Raw genomic sequence first — 21,190 nt, 5'->3', positions numbered from 1 at the left:
ATTTTAAATAACACTCATGTTTTTTTATACATTTGAAATGTAACTGCATGCTTGCATGAATCTAATTTTTATGATATTCAGGGTTCTCTCTTTTCCTGGGGCTAAGACGCTCACTTGAAAACTTACACAAGCTTGCAGACACAGTGCTGCTTTTTGTCTAAAAAAAACTGTCATCTGTCCATGTAAAAAACCCATTAACGATAAGGGAATCAAAAACAGTAAGTCATCACTTTGATTGATAAAGCTGTGGCATTAATCTTATTAATATTGCACACAGTATCATTTAAGATATGCTGTCACCAAATGAAAAATCAAATCTTACAGCTCGAGCGCTGAGGAAGAAATCTGTGAAATATGCAAGCGCTTACACAATTTAGGTTTATGCTGATACCCTATTTAAAGCTTTTTAATATCTCATCTTACATCATAAAGTTATTCAGGATGTTCTGCAATTCATTGAAACAATCACCACTTGTTTTTATGTCTTTGACAACCTACTTCAAAACTCACAGTGAAACAGAAAAAATCTTCTATATATAACATGATTATTCTGCTGAGTAATTGTTTTACCATAATGCACATGTTCACAGCAGGCATGTTCCCTGTGCTTGTAACAGATTTGTCACAAGCAAATGACTGCAGGAAGGAAATTAGAGAGCATAATGGAAGGGAAACAGTCAAATAATGCACACATGATATGATGGGCTATTTTTGTTGACCGTTCCAACAGCTCTATAGCAAAAAGTCTTTTTCCTTTCCCACTGTAAAGGTCAAAGTGATTTTACTTTGCAAGAGATGAACACACATTAACAACCACAGGCAAATTGGGAATCATAGTAGATTAAAAAAACATTGAGAGAGAAATATTTGTTAACATCTGCTTTATGAGTCTTCTGCTTTCTTCTCTGTTTTAGTGGCTGCTCACACAGTAACAGGAAATTGATTACGGGTTTGCCAAACAATGCATGTTCTTAAGAAAGTCAGCATTTATATTCAGTGCTCGTTCTTTTCTAGGAACAACAATGTACACTCAAGCAAGGTTACAGTACATAGCATCAGTATTTTGTATAATTAATACATGATTTGAATGAAAATATCCTCATTTGCTAAAGTTGTTGTATCATTAAACCCTATCCTTATTCCCACAGCGGTAATTTATGATTTATGTTGGACTTGGCCTAATGAATCAGCATAACAACTAAGGTTGTGACAAAAAACTCATGAGGTCAGAAGATTGCAACTGCTGAGAAAAGAACAGGTGTTACATGCTGCACATTTTATTTCCACCTATCCATTTGTTTTAACTGCTTTCCAACCAGTCTTTACTACCTGGTGACAGGCAGAGGATACCCTGGACAAGCCACAAGACAGGGTCTAACATGCACAGACATGCACAGACAAATAACAAAAAGCCATCAATATACGGAGATTCAGTGCTTACAAGCTCCACACAAAAAAGCCTCGAAGCAGGTTTATATTCAGAACATCTTAGCTGTTAGGCAACAGTTTGAGCTTTACTGTTTGGTGAATTAATGTTACAGTGTGTAAAATATCACCTCCAGATGTCAGTAGATTGCACACTGCGGTCAGCTGGATTCTGTTTTCAAATTTCAAGTGCTTAATTCTAACTATAGTGATCGGTGTAGGACAAACTCTGGCCTATGTTCCTCTACAGTGTAGGCTGCAAGTCCGCTCTTTACCTCAGTTGTCAATGTGCGTCTACATCTGTTCACTGTGGAGGAGGTTGTAAAAGTTTATGAAAGGGATGCGAGTCGATGAGTCAGTGAAGCTCACTTCTGACCGATGACAGCGATACAGAGGTGAGTTGTTGAAGATATCCTACAGCACTCGGTAAGTGCTGCTGTTTTGTTGCTGGTGTTAGCTGCTGTTAGTCAGCATTAGTGAAACAGCTCTGCTGATCCTCTGTCTTTGGCGTACTTCATATGTGGTCAGTCTGTAGCCATATACATAAAATGACATCAGCACTAAGTAAATTTTGAAAAAGCTACTTTTTAAAATTTTATGTGTGACTACGAAAGGCCTACATGTTTCTAAAGAACAGCAAGATATGTTCATCCAGTTTCAGTCCAAAAGAGTTGCTGTATGAGCTCTAATTGCTAAAACCCCTCAAAAAGAACCTGATAGTGTCTTCTGCTCAATGTAATCAGACAATCATTTTGCTCTAAGCACAAGGCCACTACTCCTGATAAGATAAGATAAGATAAGATAAGATAAGATAAGATAAGATAAGATAAGATAAGATAAGATGAGATAAGATGAGATAACCTTTATTAGTCCCACGCGTGGGAAATTTGTTTTGTTACAACAGTGGACAGTGCAAAGTTGCATAGAAAAATTAGAGAAAAACACTGGAATAAGATATCAATAAGATACTGTACACCTAATCTAAATATACAATGCTTAAGTAACACAATTAGTTACAATTTACAGCATCCGGCTGCTAAATGCACTTTAGACATACCAATATAAAATAACTTTGATAGTCTGTGAGAGTCCACAGTTCTCTAAGAAGAACTGAGGTGCTGACACTACATAGCCCTGAGCCAGGGGGGAGAGAGGGGGAGAAAAGAAGGAGTTCTCGCTTGGTCAGCAGCCTGCAGAGGATCAGAGCAGAGGATAGCAGTAATTTCAGTGCTGTTCTTCAGACAGGGGAGTCCTTTCCCCAAGCAGTCGCAAAAACAGGCTGACAGCTACTGTACACACAAAGGACCTGACAGCCCACAATTAACCTTGATGTTAAACCACTGCCACGTCAATTGTCCCAAAACCAAGATACTATAATAATGTCATTTTAGTTACTATATCTGGCTGTTGCTGAATCCAGCACCCGTTGAATTATCTGTACAGATCTTAAACATCTGTGTCTATGATCATGTGACACAGACGTGAAATATTTCCACACACTCTGGCTGTTTTTTCCCCCACGGTGCAGCTGCATGTTCCATACACCTGCACTTGCAGTGGCCATGATGTTTTTATTTTCCTGAACCTCCATATCTGTGTCATAGACCCGCATACTTGATTGTTTTTTAGATATTTAGCGGTGTATTGGATTTTAGAAATGTTGAAATTTAGCAGGGTGTAGACACATTCATATTTCAAATGCTACTCTTTTTTTGTCTTCGAGCCACAAAATGTGTCTTAGGTCCATCAAGGGATTCAAGTCTTAACTGCACTTCGTTACAGTGCTCTGGATTTGTCTTTGATGCATTTATCACGCACATCAGTGATGTCAGGTGTCTTGTTTAGTTGGATTTAGGCAACACTGTCATTGACCTTTGGTTGAGTGGCATTTTAAGGGAACTCTATACCAGTGAAAAATGCTCTCACAAAAGAGGATCGTGGGTGTACCATCATGTCTTTGAGAGATCTTTCAGAAACTGGACATGGAAATGTCTTCAAAAGCAGAACAAAAATAAACACCACTATACAGTACATTAGACTGTAGTAAAGCAATTACAGCTGGCATTATTATTATTATAATGGTGCTATTCAGAAGACTTTGACTGCACAAGAAACTTATGTCTTTGATTTCTTTTGAGTATATCAATACAAAGTTCCCACAAACACACTGTTTCTGGCAGAGGAAGCTTGGAGGCACTACCAGTAAGTCTACAATGGTGCAAAGAGAAACTGGGCAGGTTACAGCATGGTCACTATTCACTGAGAACATGCAAACCATTGTAACTTAACACAGACAACCAGGCGATAACCTGTCTGAAGCAACCGTTTGCACTGTAAGAACAGAGGAAAATAAACTGACTTTAAAAAACGCAGCAAATCAGCTCCTACAATGAAAACGCAATACCTAACTATATTCACTCTTTGGGGACAAAGGGGCATAAGTTGAGCTGTGCTTCTCTTTTAATGGGATGTATCAAATGACCTTCAGCGCTGATCATTAGTTTGATTCAAGTAAAGTAGATCATGTTTCTCTTCAAAACCAAAGCATTGATCGGGTTTTTTTAACTGAAAAAATCCTTGTGTATGTGCGGTCAACAGCGCTGAACACAACCCTGATCACTGGCACTTTACCAGTACAACGGATTCCTCAATGAGTAATTTATACGATATGAACTGGAGCAAACAATTTAATTTCTTTGTTCAAATATTTAGATAAGTGCTCACCGCTTGATTAAATGTCAACAAAGTGGCCTGAACTCAAAACACACACACACACAAATTAGGTGGAAAATAGCAATTACTCTTCAATTTACAAATAATTTATGTGAAAAAAAATTCACAGAAAGTAAGAGGATGCCACTTTATGTCACTAACACAATTTGGGATAGTGTACTGTGTGCATTGCAATGAAGGTAAACCTGTTGTCTAGTACTTCAAACCGGCATTTTAATTTGACATGCTGATGAGAAGTGCCACAGGCTGTGCGACTGCCACTGACCTAAACTACATCATGTCGGCATCTACTGACCTACTTTTTGAGTCTGCTGATTTATCCCGGCACAGCCACACCAGTTTAAAGCACATTTATAGTGTATATAAATGTGTATATAATAGAAATTCAAATTATTAATGAACTGCTTTCTGAACTTTTCTGTGAGTTAAAAGCACCGAAATAAAACAATATTGCATTAAACCTCACGCACCAACAATTTAACAACTGAGTGACTTGTGGATGTGATCTGTCTAAATGCTATGCTGTAATGTCCAACCATTATTAATCAAGTGTGGAGTCAGTCTAATCTAATCCCACTACATTTCTTAATTGAAAGAGAGCTCAACCTCACTTCATATCTGAAAGCAAATTAGAAATGTGGTCAAGTGTTTGCCGATTAAAAATCCGCATTATATATAGCTTTAACAAATTGCCTGTCTGCCACATTCATCTGTATGGAAAAATTCGAGAAACTGTTCTTTCAGATTGCTGTAATAGCAGGGGTTTGGGAATGGTGGCCAGCTCATACATTTGTTCTACAGAAAGTAATCTAAACGCAAGCCAGCCCCTAAAGAGGCTGTGATCACAGTGACAGCAGCGAGAGAAAACACAGGACCAATCTATTTCCCTTGTAAACACAGAACACAAAGGCTGGGTCACACCGACAGCATGGGGTGTGTTTTAGTTTCCACCTCCTACACACTCGTGCATCCAATATAGTTCAACAATCACACTCTCCAATGACTCTCAGAACCCTTACTTCCCACCCTCCAACTGAACATTTCCTGGGGAATTCCAACCAGGAATATATTCTTGATGACAGAGCAACTACAACAGCTGAGAGGAAAATCACTTCTCTAATGAACAGCAGGAGGCCCTGTCTTTAGCATTTGCTTGTTCTCGATGTTTTGTGGCTCAAAATAGTTACTCGTAAATGAATGACCTTGTTATTGTTCTCATGGAGCAGTTTTAAGTGTTACTTATTGCGCCCCAGAACACAGAAATTGAACAAACACTGACTAAAAGCGTTTCATGAGAGAGTGTGGTGTATTTCATGAACACGTTTGAAACATGTAAATTAGCAAATTAGGCACTGAGCTGAAAGTGTGAACTACAGCTATGATAGCAAAGATGTTGCTAATAGCTTCCTATAATACAAAATCATTGCAGTAATGGCCTCCGCAGTAGTTGGCAATAAATGTGAAAAGCCACAATTTAAATAGTCCTTGGTTATAATTGACAGTGCTCAATAAAACTGAAATATTTAATATTATTTAATCTTAGAAGTGTTGAATCTCTATTTGTGTTCTGAGCTAAACTTTTCAAATCTCTTTTGGATGAAGCTTACAAACTCTGCTTTCATAACCTTGGGTCTTGTGAATAGCATCTAGTGTTTTGTTTGAAGCAGCAGTCAGTTGCCGCTGGCAGATGCATGCTGCATGTGAGCTTGTGACATTGGTGTTCCTGAGATCTAATTATATCTGTGTAATACTGTATTGTGGAGAAAGCGTACAGAACTCATTGTAGATGCTCAGGCAGGAGAAGGTCTCTTCTTTTAAACACAGGTGAGCCATGGGCCTATATTGTGAACAACAAGTGAAAAGAAAATCCAAAGAACTCGATCTGCAGATTGCAGATATATGTAAGTTAGGAAGGTCTCTTCAAGCCATTTCTGAACAACTGCAGATTCCAAGGTATGCAAGTACAACTTTTTCAACTTTTTCATCTCCACTTTGCTAGAGTCTGGAAGAAGACCTAAACTTTCACCCTTGGATGAGAGGAAACTGGTTAGGGTGTTCAAGAACAACCCAGGAAATATGAAGGCTCTGGGTGCCCATGAACTAAAAATGGCTGGACACCAAGATCACTGTCCACAGTGAAGTGAGCTTCACATCACTGACTGAGAGGGTGTGAACCAAGACAGAAGTCTCTGCTACAAAACGGACACCTTCAAACTGACTAAAATATGCAGCTACCAACATGAACAAGCCAAGTTCCTTCTTGAAAAAGGTTTTATGGTCAACTGAGACAAAGATTGAGATATTTGGCCATAATGACAAGAGGCATGGTAAAGTGAGGCTTTCGAATTTAAGAACACTGTATCAACTGTCAAGCATGATGGTGGTAACATCATGCTTTGGGGCTTTTTTGCTTCTAGTTGTACTGGTACATTGCAGTGGATGGAGTAATGAAGGAAGACTATCTTCAAATTCTTCAGCTTCACCTCAAATCAATAGCTAGACTTGGACACAGTTGGGTGTTCCAACAGGACAATGATGCCAAACATGCACTGAAGTTGTTTTTTGGAATGGATAAAGCAGGCTAACAATAAGCTACTGAAATGGACTTCCCAAAGACTTTACCTCTACCCTGAAAATTTCTGGACTATGCTTGAAAGCCCGTTCAGTGCGAGGCACCCAAATCGCCTTCCCTCAAAGCAACAACTATACCAATGTCTCCACAATAAAAACTGATAATGTGTGGTACCACACCTTATATTTGTTAAGTGTTGAGCCTGGAAATCAATGTATATATGAGATTTCTTAATAAAGCTTCAAATGTACTGACTCCAGCAGTTACATGTTTGCACTGAGCCGTCTTGCTCTTTTCATTAATTACATAATGGTGACATTATAAACTACATGAAATTTCCATAAACTTGCTTTTCTGTAATTCCACAGATCTAAAGAGATTTTTATTCAATCTGTATATGCATTAACTTTTTTTTGTTCTGTAATAAGATGTTCAAGATGTCTGACCTTATTATAGACAGTAAGATTATTATTTGACATTTGAAACTCTGGAAATCGTCGATGTTTATCCTCCTTGGCTTTACAAATCATTACAGTGCTCATATGGGCTTTTTTGTGAAACTGTGTTTCACACCATAAACAGAACATGTGAAAAAGTGTTTACCACCCTTCCTGATTTCATGTTTGGGCCACCCTTAGCAGCAACAACTGCACTTAAGCATTGTGATTATTGGCAATGAGTCTTTTCCAGTGCTGTCGAGGAATTTTGGCCCACTCATCAACGCAGAATTGTTGTAATTGAGCCACATTGGTGGGTTTTCGAGCATGAACCACCTTTTTAAAATTCATCCCACAGCATCTCAATCGGATTCAGATCAGGACTTTGATTAGGCCACTCCAAAGTCTTAATTTTGTTTTTCTTAAGCCAATCAGAACTGGTGTGTTTTGGATCATTGTCCTGCTGCTGAACCCAAACGCGCTTCAGCTTGAGATGGCTTGACATTCTCCTTCAGGATATTTTGGTAGACAACAGAATTCATGGTTCCATTTACCACAGCAAGTCTTCCAGGTCCTGATGCAGTGAAACAGCACCAGACTATCAAACTAACACAACAATATTTTACTGTTAGTATGATGCTCCTTTTCTGAAATGTTGTGTTACTTTTATGCCAGATGTAATGGGACAAACACCTTCCAAAAAGTTAAACTTTTGTCTTGTCAGTCCACACAGTATTTTCCCCAAAGTCTTGATGTTTTCTGTCAAAACTGAGACAAACTTTTTGCTCAGCAGGGGTTTTCATCTTAGAACAGGCCGTGTTTGCCCAGTCTATTTCTTATGGTGGCATCATGAACACTGACCTTAACTGAGGCAAGTGAGGCCTGCAGTTCTTTGGATGCTGTTCTGGGGTCTTTTGTGACCTCTTGGATGAGTCGTCGCTGTGCTCTTGGGCTAATTTTGGTCAGCCAGCCACTCAGGGTTTATCACTGTGCCATTTTTTTGCCATTTGTGGATATTGTCTCTCACTGTGGTTTGCTGGAGTCCCACTGCTTTAGAAATCACTTTATAACCTTTTCTAGACTGAGAGATCTTCACTTTGTTTGAATTCAGCTATCTGTGGGATACACCACAGATAGCAGTTTCAAAATACCTTTATTTAGAAACTGCATTTTATGTTTACCTATATTTTCTTTGTTAAATATTTAAATTTGTTTGGTGATCTGAGACATTTAAGTGTGACAAACATAGAAAAAAATATGAAATGGGGAAGGGGGCAAACACTTTTCCACACCACTGTATGTGGATGAGCTGCTGGAGACCAGCACTACAAAGACTAAAGACCACAAGATCATCTGCATACATCATATGGTTCGCTAAAAGACTATCAACCTTGCACCAAGTTTAACGGGTTCTCGGCTTCTTTGACAAGCCATCAACATAAAGATAAAATTCCTTTTTGTCTAACTCTACTGCGAGATTAGAGAAAAATCCATATAAAAATCCAATAAATTCAAACTTGTGCACCCAATTCTTGTTAAAGTCATTAAAGCTGTATGCTGTGCAGTTAACAGTTAAATGAAATCATTTAAAGACCCAAATTACCATGAAATTTAGTCTACGTGAACTGACCACAGCTGTATATGATGCTTATGCTTACACTTTAAAGTAAGACCAAGCGATACAAAGTCAGGAAGGCACACAAAATACCTTGTAAAATGCAAGAGTGTTTTGCATTAGTGGTGCTTTAAACACACTACAGAGGTACTCCTACACCATTTCTTGCTGGAAATGTGTGGTTGGTGGAAGCTTTTATCCCACACTCTCTAGTGCCTTACCATTTGGGAGTGCATTTTAAGGATGGGTACTCCCAGTTGGAATCAAAGCTCTAGCATGCCAGTGATGCCTTTAAGCCATCCAGAATCTCAGCTGTCGACATCATGCTGAGACAGCTTGACCTTTCTAGTTACATCACTCAGGTAAAACATGTCACTCCACTGTCTGAAACTCCCTGACGGCATCGGTATCCTTGAATTGACCATCAATATCCAGGATGCCTCTTGTGGTAAATGCACAGCTGCTGTATTATATACTTAAGAGGAAATGGACTTTAAAAACAACAACAACAACAACAAACAGTTTTTCATTACAGAGAAAAGAAGCTGTGCAAGTCTGCAGCTAACGTGGTTTGCTATATGAGTCAAACCAGTAATAACACATATGATCCATGTTACTCAATGTAAAACCATCTCGGGGATTTACAGTTTGGCACCTTCAGCCCAGAGTCACTGTGCTGAAGCAGCATTGACAGTCCTGTATCTGTGAAACACCCACATAGCTCAAAAAAGCTCTCCTCACAGCGCATCTGTATGAGGCAGAAGGGCTTCTAATGGTTAAGGAGACGTGTCCTTCATTCAGAAGTTATGCATCTTCCCTGTTGGCATCATGGAGAAAATAAGGTGAACGTTCACTCTGAGGATTGGTAAAGGTGTCAGATGAGGGAAAAGCACTAATCTTTCTTCTAAGATGAATTAATGATCAGATTTTTAAAACTGAGGCAAAGCACAACAGTCCCTGCAAGCGTTAACAGTCTTAACATACTGACCAGTATTTTATTCTCCCTACATTTTCATTAACCTACAGTAAGTCATTCACCAGTGGCTACATCCCTGCATGCGCACTACACATCGTCAATGTCAGCTTTGATGTTGAGCCGATCCAGATAACATTCAGGTCAAGTCCAAGTTACTGTACAAAACATTTTTTTTGCAGAGCAGCGAGGATGCTGGAGCTGAGCAACATTAGTTACCTATTTAGCCTACTTCTAAGGACGAAACTGGGGAAGCCTAGATATTTAAAATGCAACACCAACGCCAAACAAGTGGGTCAATCAAATACTGTTACCTCTTATCTGTCAATGTCAAAAGCAATCAGTTATACAGTAGGCGAAGAAATGGGCTAGATTTACCAGTCTTATTTTAACGCGCAAACGAATCGACAGATGTCAGGTCCAAAGAAGAGCAAAAGGAAATACCAGAGTGGAAAACATCACACTAATCAAGTGAAAAGGTCGTCTGCAGACTGCTCATGTGAAATGTTGTCAGCGCTTCTGCTGAGCCAACATCGAGCGGTCCGCCTCCCTGTAGTGAGATCATTTGGGAGGAACAGCACCTTGAAGAATAACGCCAGGATTTAAAAAGAAACTGGATAGAATCTCTTAAAAGGCAAAATCCTACCTGATGTCCCTCACTCGTCAGTGCATGCGAGCTGACTTGGATGTAGGCGAAGCGACACACACCGCAAGCGGGTCAGCTCAGCCTGACTGCCTCCCTCCTCCACGGCATCAAGCCCCTCCTCGTTTATCGTACAGTGGAGAAGGATGAGGGGGGGAGAAGAAAAAAAAAGACCACAAATCTGTGCGCCGCAAAAAGGAAGCGGCGTCACACTCACGCACAGTGTCAGATAATATGTATCCCGATGAAGACAGATTTACAGCCTTACCGGTGCGATGAGCAGATAAAATTAACCTGGCAAGACGCACGGAAGATCTGAGAGACTGACCTCTCTTATTTTGAAAATGCTTTAATTTGTGCAGTGTAGAGCACCTGCCAAAAGCGTGTCTTCACACTAAGCGTTAATGGAAGCCTGGCATGGAGGTTTATGTTTAAAGTGGGGGCAACCTCCACAAGTCTTGCTATAACGTGCAGGAACATACATCCCACATAACATTGAAAAAGAGTATCTGTCTGTTTTTCGTGATTAATTACACTTACACTAACCCAAGAATCAAGCAATCAAATTAAGATAAGGCATTAAGATATATTTTAGCGACAAAATGAGAATATTATTTAATGTATCAATATGGCCAGCACCTCCCCTATCGGTGGGTGCACTATTGTTTTCTAAACATATACTACCCCCTAATGGAGATATGGAAGCATTTATGGTCAGGAAATACAAGGACATGCTCATCTCTGGAAAAATAAGGGATGGACTCGGACAGAGTGAAAAGTATTGTCAGTATTTTTCAAAATAGGTACGGATGATTGGTATTCCAAAAAGACTATTAAAATATCACATATTATGGACCGATTATCCTAGTCTACAAAGCCCAATCAAAATGTGTTTGATTTGTTTTTTCATTTTCTCACACTAGCCTTCACTTCACAAAATAATACAATACTATAAAGGGTACAAGGTGTTCGAAAGGTACGTGTGAATCAGTGATGCGGCGTGAACATTTTGACAAACATTTCTAAGTAGCGACTCTCGTTTAGGACACTTTCCAGGTACGGCGTTAGCTCTGACATCATCCTGTCATTTATTGCCTGGTAACACGCAGTAACCAAGTTACTCCACTTGAACTTTGTCGTGTTCAGAGTGGAGTTTTTTTTCCACTTGGGTCTTTTCAATATGAAGATGGTCAAACTGCCTTTGATGTAGAAGTACCAGGTAATTTAAAAAAAAGTAGAGAAAACTGATGTAGGTTTTCCTATGCAGTGTTTGAGTTTAACTAATAGTTAAAGCTAACTTTTGTTGTGCTGTCCAAGAAAAATTAAATCTAGGTGTCAAACTGTCTCACCACAAGAGGGAAGCATTGACATAACATTGCATTGATATGTGAAGATCTAAAGAGCAATGTTCAGTATACCAATAAATGTTATCATTGGCCTTTGTTTAATTATGATATTGATATTTCAAAAGCCAGATTTGTGATAGGACCTTCTTCAGTATATCAAACGTCATCTTTTATAGATAAATACTCTGTATATCTATATAAATACAGTAGATCTGTATATAAAAGAATCAGGTTATGGGATTTTTTTTATTTTATTTTTTTTTTTAGTTCTCCAGATTGTATCTTTGTAACCAAGAAAAGTAATGTAAAGATAGAAGTAAGGTGAAAAAAAATCTATTTCCCTTAGAGATTCTAAAGATCCTGTATTTTAATGCCATCGAAAATATTGTTGCAATTCTTGCAATCATTTTAAGAGTTACAGCAAGCACATTTAGCACATTCTTAATTTTTCCAATTTCACAGATGATTTCCTTCATAAAACTCCAGTCCCGTAGTGCGGAAAGCTATCTTTCTCTCAAATTTCAAATAAACATTCAAAGTACTCTCAAGACAGAAAATGTACTCCGCTCATTTATAAGGACATGTGTGTAATGAAGCAAACTGCATCAGGAATATTGGTGATGCAGTGATATGGCAGTAAATTACTTTTGCATCATTACATCACCAATATGCTCGATGCATATTGCCACATTACATAAAAGTATGACATTGACAAGAGTGCAAATATAAACAACCTCACCTGGTTCAAACAACAGAAATTTCCACCTTTATTTCATTAAAACACTCATCAGCATTATATTAAAAACCAGGTTGCTTATTTTTCTTAAACTCTTTAAACCAAATGATGTCTCCTAAAGTTAATACGCAAGGCAGTTTTGTGTCATGAACTTTTGACAATGCAATTTAGACATCAATGGCAAGAGTTATTATTTAATTGTGTTCAGAACTCTTATCAAACAGATCCCCTTTTTTATGTTCTTAGAACAAGGTAAAGCCCACCTTCTAACTTAATTTCCATGGAAAAACAAACATCTATCTGTTTAAAAACAGTTTGTTTAAAAAGCAGCTGCTCACTTTCAAAGTACAGTAACACGCTTATCTTGCTAAACAGCACGGCAGCCACTGCAGGCGCACTGAGCTTTGTTGTGGTTCAGATATTTCCATGGGAACCAGCGGCTAAGGAGAGCAGGAGGATCCTGTTTGAGCTGGAGGCGTGTGTTAGATTTATTGGTTTCCTGCTACATTTAAACCGCCTGCGTCTCTCAAAGAGCCACAGATCTGCAGGACCTCCATCTGCTGTCAAGAGAGCCCTTACAACTTCTCTATCTTTCAGCACCTTACTGGAGCTTTTGTCCTTTTTTGGGATAATACTGTGGATTATCCATAGCCCCAGAATATAAGGTAAGAAAACCTTCCTGCCAAGTACTTGTTGGGGATATCCTGACTATTTGTGAATACATTTGATTTCAAAACATAATTCAGCAACTCAAGTATTATTTTATTGTATTTTTTCACAGAGTTTTGGATTTCTACCAGAGGACCCATGTGGATGGTGGAGAGGATCCGCATGTCAGTGGAGAGAACTAACCTGCCTACCTTGACAGCAGAACTCAGCTATAAACTTGGTGACATCATGCTGGGAGAAAAGGCAGACAAATCCAAACGGATTTCTCTATGTCCTAATATCATCACCCCTGACAACATCCCAGAATTCTGCATTCCCCCAACGATCCTGTCCTTGCAGGAGAAGAACACAGAGCAAAGCCGAGCAGCTCGCATTATGAAGGTGCCTCCAGGTGGAGGACCCAGCCCTGAGACGGAGATGACGTTTCATGAGCCGTTCAACCAACACATTATTCAGGTAGAAAGTGTGGATGAGAGCCCCTACGATGGCTGCAGTGATGAAGAGAGCACCAATGCAGACCCTCAGAGCCAGGCTGCCTTATCGCTTCCACACTTAGCCAAAACCCAGACCAGCTATGGCTTTTGCACTTTACTAGAGAGCCCCCACACAAGAAGAAAGGAGTCAATTTTCCATTCTGATCCAGGCTCTTCTCCCCTGCTGCTGCCCAGAAGTCGATCCAGCATGTGTTCCAAACTCACCCCCTCCACCTCGCCCTCCTCCTCTCCTTCCTCCTTCAGCCTTAACAGCCTGACCTCCAGGCTTTCCCCAAGAGGCTACACCCTAAACTGGCAGACCACTCTAGACAGTGATACCACTTCCTCTACTGAATCCTCTCCTTTCAGCTCACCGCTGCTGGCCAGGTGCCCTGCCAAGTCTTCCCTCTTCAAAGCGCTGAGCCATGAACTGCTGTTGTCAAGGAACATAAGGAAAGCAATGGTGTCTAGGAACAATTCCCTGTCCACAGATGAAGGCAGCTCTACCGACAACAGCCCCAATGTCATGAGGAGGGCATCAGAGGGGTTAGCTGAAGGGCTGCCCAGCAACTACAGCCTGGCACCACCCACCATTTTCCCCATGGACTTGATTCTGCATAGAGAGAGGGTCATGAAGGAAAAAATGGTGCCCATTGGAAAAGAGGGCAGTCTGAGACTCTCAGCAGAATACTGTCCAGATAACCGAAGACTGCGAGTTCGACTCATCAGTGCAGAGGGCCTTTATCCTCTGTCTGTAGACCCCAAGATTATCAACTGTAGTGTCAGCCTGTCTCTGATTCCCGGAAAAATCCAGAAGCAACGCAGCACTGTCATCAGAAAGAGCCGTAATCCGATCTTCAATGAGGATTTCTTCTTTGATGGTATCTCAGAGGAAGACCTCAGCCAGCGGTCCCTTCGCTTTAAAGTCGTGAACAAAATGTCCACTCTGAAAAGAGACTATCTGCTTGGTGATTGTGATTTGCCTCTTTCAAGCATTGTAACCTTATAAAGTGAAGTACTTTGGCAGTTTTTTTTAATGTACTGAATTATTTATTAAAATTTTTGGATTATAAAAGAAGATTCTGTAATAATTAAATTATGGAAAAAGTTGACTTTATCTGTCTCGAGTACATTTTTTGAGTACGTTTTAAATTTTAAATTTAGGACAAGTTACACCATGATATTACAAACTGAGCCTGGGACAGAGACATTTTTAATTCATAAAAAAGTCCAAATCACCAAGAAAAAGTTAAAAACAAAACATGCATTTAAAAATATCCCTTTACAGCCTGTCAGTGATTAATTTGTTAATGTGGCTGTACCATCCGCTGGAGTGAGATGGCTCCCATCTCCATTTCTCCTAGGCCTTTTGTCCTCTTCCTGACCTTTTCTGTGATGAAAAATATATCTAAAACCCAGAAACCTCACATGGGCTTTTTTCCATTTCACCTTTGAGTATGTATAATTTCAGCAGTGCACAAGAGAAGCTCTGTTTTCTTTTTTCAGATGTAATGCAGCCACCTCCTGCCATATTTCATTATTATCTGCTGAAGATCAAAAGAGTATCTCATGCACCAAATTGTAGTTAAAGAAAGATTTTTTTTCTCATATTTCCTAAAAAAACAGTCTTTCTTCACATACAAGTCAATCTATATCAAATAATAACCTGCTAATATCCTCTTTTATTTAGAATACAGCAAAGCAAAAATGTAAATGGGAAATAAAAACAAACAAACAAACAAAAAGTCCCTTTAATTTCTGAATATAATGCACTGCTTTTCCTTAAATACAGTGTACGAGCTAAATATGTTTGCTCCTTCCAGCCACCTTAATAGCCAAAAACCAGCATCTTAGTGCAATATGTGTATATACACATATGTTTACTCGGCCGAGCAGAGCAGCACCTCTAAATGCAGACACGCTCCAAGCATATCCTGCTGCTCTGAGTAATAAAGATCCGGCTTAAAAGCACCAGCTGCCACGATAACTACTGGTTAAAGATTAATATGTTTCTCCAGGCTCAGAATATCTCTGACGGGGGGCTTACAACTTTTGGTTATAAACTAAACTACATAACAAAATGATGTGCAGTAATGCAAGGAAATGGGAAAAATAAACAAATACATTAACAATAAAAAAATACTACCAAAGCTATAACAATAACCTGCTGGATTTTAATTATTATAAAGCCACATGTTTGTAATGAATATGTTTACTGGATTACAGTTTGAATGGTGTCCCTGAGAAAAGCCTTTGGACAAACACAGCTTTAGTTTGAACTACAGCTCCACAATAGTCAGAAAGGCCCGAAAATCCCCTCTCAATTGTTTGTGTGAAAATAAACCTTTTTATTTAGTTGGTTGTTCAACACATTTGTATTACTGTAATGTGAAAGGTCATATTGATTCTTTTAAACAAGCCTTTAAAAATTCCCCAACAAAATGTTTCAACAGCAGCTTTGCAATGGATGTATTTCAATATTTCCGTAAGGAGGCTGATACGGCTGGATCATTTTGTATCGACTGTTGGTTCAACTGTGAAATATCCCATCATAAAAGAGAATTACCTGTGATTCCCCTTACCCCGTCAATCAATGATTTCTCTAGTCATGATAGTCAACAGTAGCAACACACTCTGCGTCCATGTTGGTGCCACATACAGGCATTTTTAATTTTTTTAATTAGTGGGCGTATTAGTTATTTATTTGAAATGATGGCATTAAAGCCATAATTGAACTTCATGGAAACAGGGCTCACTTTAACAATTGTCAGGCTTTTTCCTGTTTCCACCCTTTTTGTCAAGTAGATGGCCATCTCAGCATGACTTATAATTCACAGATATAAAGATAAGATTAATACATAAAAACATTTTTATAGTGCCATCACTCAATGTAAGGTTTATTCAACAGCCGCCCTAAATTAACAGTGATGGTCACTACCAATTTATTAATTTTTTATGTTTCTGTAAAACAGAAAATTATTAGACCCCAGGTGCTAATAATCAGTTGTATATCATTTTTGCTTGACAACAGGCTGCAGTCTTGTAGTTTTCAACAAGTCTCACACACAACTCCTGAGCAACCCCAGCCCATTCTTCTTTAGCAAATCTCTCAAGCTCCTCCAGATCTGATGGTCCTCTGGCATGAACCTTGGTCTTCAGTTCAGTCCACAGATTTTCTTCACCAGGGGCATCGCATGTTTTTGGTTGTTGCGTTGGAAGACAAAGCAACAACCCAAAACCAGCTTTGAATTTATTTTGGTGTGCAACCTTGCAGTCCATTCCTGTCCTAGCGACTATTTTATAATTCACTATAATCATAACTATGATTCCTGACGTGGCTGAGCCACTAGAGTTGTTCTGGGGTCTTTAGGCACATCTCATACAAAGTTTTCTTCCCAGAGTCTTTGAACTCTTTCGCTTCCTACCTCTGCCAAGTTTGTTCTGCGACTCTCTTTGAATTTTTTGATGACACTCCAGTTCTTGACACTTGGAAATGCTTTGTATATCCATCTCCTACTATGTAAGGATCAGCAGGGTTTTTTTTTTCTTAAGTCTAAACTGATTTATTTTGTTTTTGGTATGATGCTTTCTCAAGTGCCAATTGATTTGACAATTGTTGAGCTTTACAAAGTTAAATAATATCCTTGCACTGCAGTGTTTTGTGTTATGGTTCCATAAAATGAACAGTTTTTCTCTGGGCTAATAATATTGACCACGGTAATTTGAGTTTTTTTTCTGCAATAATTATTTCATTTTGTGCAAATACAAATCATTTATGCTTTCTAAAGATGCTGTTTTTTAAGGAAAACTAGTATTTTAAAAAACGCTCTGTTGGAAATATTGAAAATCTCTTGCTCTGTTAAGAAAAGCACCTGTGAAAATTTTGACTATAACCTTGAACTTCATACGGGGGCTAATAATTCTGTCTTTATCTGCATGGTAAAAACCGAAAACATATTTCAAATTCGGTTTGTGTTTCTGTTCAATTACTAGAAGCTTCATTTTATACTATCTGTAGGAAACATCTGGCTCCTTACAAGCTCTGCACTATGAACATAAACGTACAAAGGGGGAAGTGCACTGGCTTAATCTCAAGTGTCTGAAAACAGTTGCCTGGTTACCTTCATTCACCAGGATGCCTTTGCCCAGCTAATGCATATTGACAAAGTACATTAGATGGGCACCTGGAAGTGACAGCAACGAGTAGAAATAATAAAAGATGTTTCAGTCTTCATTACTATGAATTAATTTTTCGCATTCAGCTCTCTTCTTGCATCCACACATATTTAGTGTCCATTAGTTTCTTTTAATGGAAATAAAATGTTATCATAAGATATACAAACCGTCCCCTTCCCCGGCCATATCTCTCTTTACAGCTTTACAGCTTCCTACGTAAGAGTCTGTTCCAACCAGTTTCCTTATCTTGTTTTCTGTTTTACCAGGCTCTTAATGGTACAAAACATATGACAAACACTTAAGCATGTCACTTAAATGTGTTTGAACATTCTGGGCAGCAGGGCCGCTATTGCTCCACCTTTTTAATTATTGAACTTTTGTTCATGGAAAACTGCTCAGTCATTTATTCCATATCAACCAGATGTCAGTTTTGCCCACATGAGTTAAAGTGGAGCTTTTCTTAGTTCGTTTTATATGATGTTATATATGTATGTAACAACACAGCTGAAAAAGTATGAAATGAAAATAATAAATCTATGCTTAAAATTGCATATATTGACGCCAAGAAGTACAGTGTTAATCAGCTCTTTGCATTTTTTTACCCCCATTTTTGTTGTGAATGCCTCACTGAATATTCATTGGCTCCTGTGTTGCGTACGTATAAGAGAGGATGACAAAGAAAGAGGAATGGAGGATGTGGTATGGAAATAAGAGCAAGTGGGTGTGAGCATCAAGTGGGCATTTTTTGATTCATGATTCAGTATTGTTTGAGCTGAGCTCTCTCAGTCAAGCTTTCTTGTAATGTCTTTACAAACAGCTCTTCAGGAATAGTTCTCAAGGCTTCTTGAAGGACATTCAAAGCTCTTCTTTGAATGTTAGCTGCCTTAGTTGAAGTCCGGGCTCTGGAGAGGCCCATCTATGGCTCATAGTATTTCATGTTTTCTACCTAGGTATACATTTACCACATTGGCAATGTGTCTGTGATCATTGCCATGCTGAAAAATGAAACAGTAGCCAATTATTCCTCTATGGCACAGTGCCGCTGTAAGAAAACAAGGCCACACTTTTGGTTATTATACTGTCCTGTCTTTGTTTGTTGTTGTCTTTTTTTTTTTTTCCTTTTTGCCTGTCCCGTTTGGCTCTTTTGCCATCAGAATTATTGTCTAAAGGCGAAGAAAGATGCCCAACGGATTTACTTTACCAAATTGACCATCCCAGCTTTGCCTTTTATTGTTTATTTTATATTAACTTCCTGAATACGGGACAGAATTGACTAGGGGAAATAAAAGGGAGAAAGAAAGAGGGAAAGAAAAACAGCTGAGAAGAGGGACGGGGGAGAACGGCAAAAAACAAAAACCAACAGAATAAGCAGAAAAAAAAATACATATATCGATCACCTGGATCACCTGTAGAGAAAGAAAAAAGAAAACAAGCAGAAGAAAACGAGAGTAATAGAATAAACAACATCACAATGATATATGGGAATATGACAGTAAATACTAAATATTAAACATTATTGTGCAGCACGTAAGATCGACAGCGCACAGTGTGCTTTGAGGTAGGAGCCAAAAAGGGTGTAGTTTGTGTGTGTGATCACCTGTGTGTACACCTGTGAGCATGGACGCGCTTGTTTTTTAAAAGATTCCTTCATGTAATGATCTGCTTGTTTGTTGTTGTCAACAATAATGGGTTTTTATTAAATAGTCTGTCTGCTTATGTTTTGGGTTGTTGTTGTTTAGCGTCCTTATAGTCCAGTTTTTCATTACTTCTGTAGCCTTCATTCTCATATAGTTTTTATATATTTTTAGGTTCATGTTTTCCTTTGTCTTCGATTTTGGTTACTATTACTTGTTCATTTCTAGTTATTCATCATTGTTTGGTATTCGAGGTATTTTATTTCTTTGTATTCTGTATCTTAATTTTGCATCCTTAAAAAGGAAGGGAAACCAGGTTTCTTGACAGCCACCCTACCACTGAGACCATTTCTGATGAGGCTTCAGTGCACAGTTGATGAATCAACTGACAGGCCAGAACGGCATCTCTCAGGACCTGTGTCAGTTTGTTTCTGTGTGTTTGTTTGTTTCTTAATGACATGACTTTCAGACATTGTTCATCTGCTGTAGGTAGTGATTTAAGCCTGTTTCTTTTTTCCTCCACTTGTCCAATTAGGTCATACTGCACACCGTGCTGAGCTATACCAAGTTTTTAACTAATCTTTCTTTGGGATTGATCGTGTTGGTGCAACAATACTATTTTATCTGAATCAAATTGTGTTATCTTCGGCATTTCCCATAGATTGAACTAAAGAAATGGCGGAAAATGTGTTTTTGTTGTAACAGTCTGCTTGTAATATTTTGATTTTTGATTTTATCATTCATAAGTCAGTTTTAGTGGCTTAACAACCAAAACAAAGATAAAACAAAACAAACAAACAAAACCCCAAAACATTCCCCTAAAATTTGTTCAGGTGTCATGAAGTTCAAGAAGATAGGACCAGATAAGGTTGAAGAGATGGACTTGAAGTTAATGAAACACGTGCTTTTTTTGTGGCTCATAAAGTCCAGAATACAAACTTTAAAAAATCCCAAAAGCACTGAAGGAAGAACAATGGGAGGGAGAGACATGCCATTCAGTCTATTCGGGTAATTCATTCTGGCTCTGTTTTGTCAGTTCCAACATCAGTATATTAGTGCACTAAATTGACACAACTGCCTTATATATGTTTTCTGTATAGACATTCACAGTTTGCGACAGGACTGAGAACAAATCATGCTGTGTCTGCACGTAGACAGACTCATCACTTAGCCTGTGCACCTGCCCTATGTTACACCACCCACTCAATCACCTCAGGCACTGTATGGAGCTGAGTCCAAGCGTGACCTGTTTAGTACATAACAACCAAACATACTGGTGTTTGGTCTTCCTCACATCTGTTAAGGCTTATATAAACAGAACCAGTGTTTTTGAACTTGGTCAACCCTGTCCTGTTTAGACGCTTACACCCCCTATCTTTATTCCGAAGAGGTATGAACTACTGCAAGTGCAACCTTATTATAGAACATGAATGAATGATTGCTGTCCTTAATATGTAATAATAAATATTATACTGTTAACTGAAAATTGCTGCAAAAAATAATAAGTTATTTTTAATATACTGCATTTTTTAAAAGACACAACTAAGAGATTTGTTAGTGGCATTAGGACCGGGATTAGGACAGGGCTTGCACAATATTGTTCAAACAGCCATTACATCGTTAGGCAAACAGGCCATTATGATACATGTCATGTGAAAGGATCGTGTGTGCATGTTGGGGGAGGAAGGTTTGTTTGATCGATGCTAATTTTAGACACTTATAAAAATGGGCAGACTGTGTACGCAAAATGCGACGCAC

General features: G+C 38.7%; 2 protein-coding genes across 4 annotated transcripts in view; one reads left to right on the top strand and one right to left on the bottom strand.

Moving 5' to 3' along the window:
- The window catches only part of tln2b (talin 2b), a 90,772-nt gene extending 80,049 nt beyond the window's left edge, over positions 1-10,723 (bottom strand). For 2 of the 3 annotated variants that reach the window (XM_085165948.1, XM_085165949.1), the window contains exon 1: positions 10,402-10,723. The gene's annotated coding sequence lies outside the window, so the exon portion shown is untranslated. The remainder of the gene's footprint in view (positions 1-10,401) is intronic. The other variant, XM_085165947.1, reaches the window with a different exon arrangement.
- A 2,252-nt stretch (positions 10,724-12,975) lies between these two features.
- Positions 12,976-16,223, top strand: c2cd4a (C2 calcium dependent domain containing 4A). Its single transcript, XM_085166063.1, has 2 exons — positions 12,976-13,145; positions 13,262-16,223. Exon 2 carries the CDS (start codon positions 13,288-13,290, stop codon positions 14,629-14,631), a length of 1,344 nt encoding a protein of 447 aa, XP_085022189.1. The 5' UTR covers positions 12,976-13,145; positions 13,262-13,287; the 3' UTR covers positions 14,632-16,223.
- Positions 16,224-21,190: the final 4,967 nt, after the last annotated feature.

Source organism: Neolamprologus multifasciatus, chromosome 7 (genome assembly GCF_963576455.1).
Source record: "Neolamprologus multifasciatus chromosome 7, fNeoMul1.2, whole genome shotgun sequence".
Classification (NCBI taxonomy): Eukaryota; Metazoa; Chordata; class Actinopteri; order Cichliformes; family Cichlidae; genus Neolamprologus; species Neolamprologus multifasciatus.
The sequence above is the reverse complement of the archived record's forward strand: the minus strand, read 5'-3'. Positions and strand labels throughout refer to the sequence as shown.

What these genes read in the sequence shown, in the direction of transcription:
- c2cd4a (XM_085166063.1), top strand. Translation starts at nt 13,288, where the DNA reads ATGTGGATGGTGGAGAGGATCCGCATGTCAGTGGAGAGAACTAACCTG.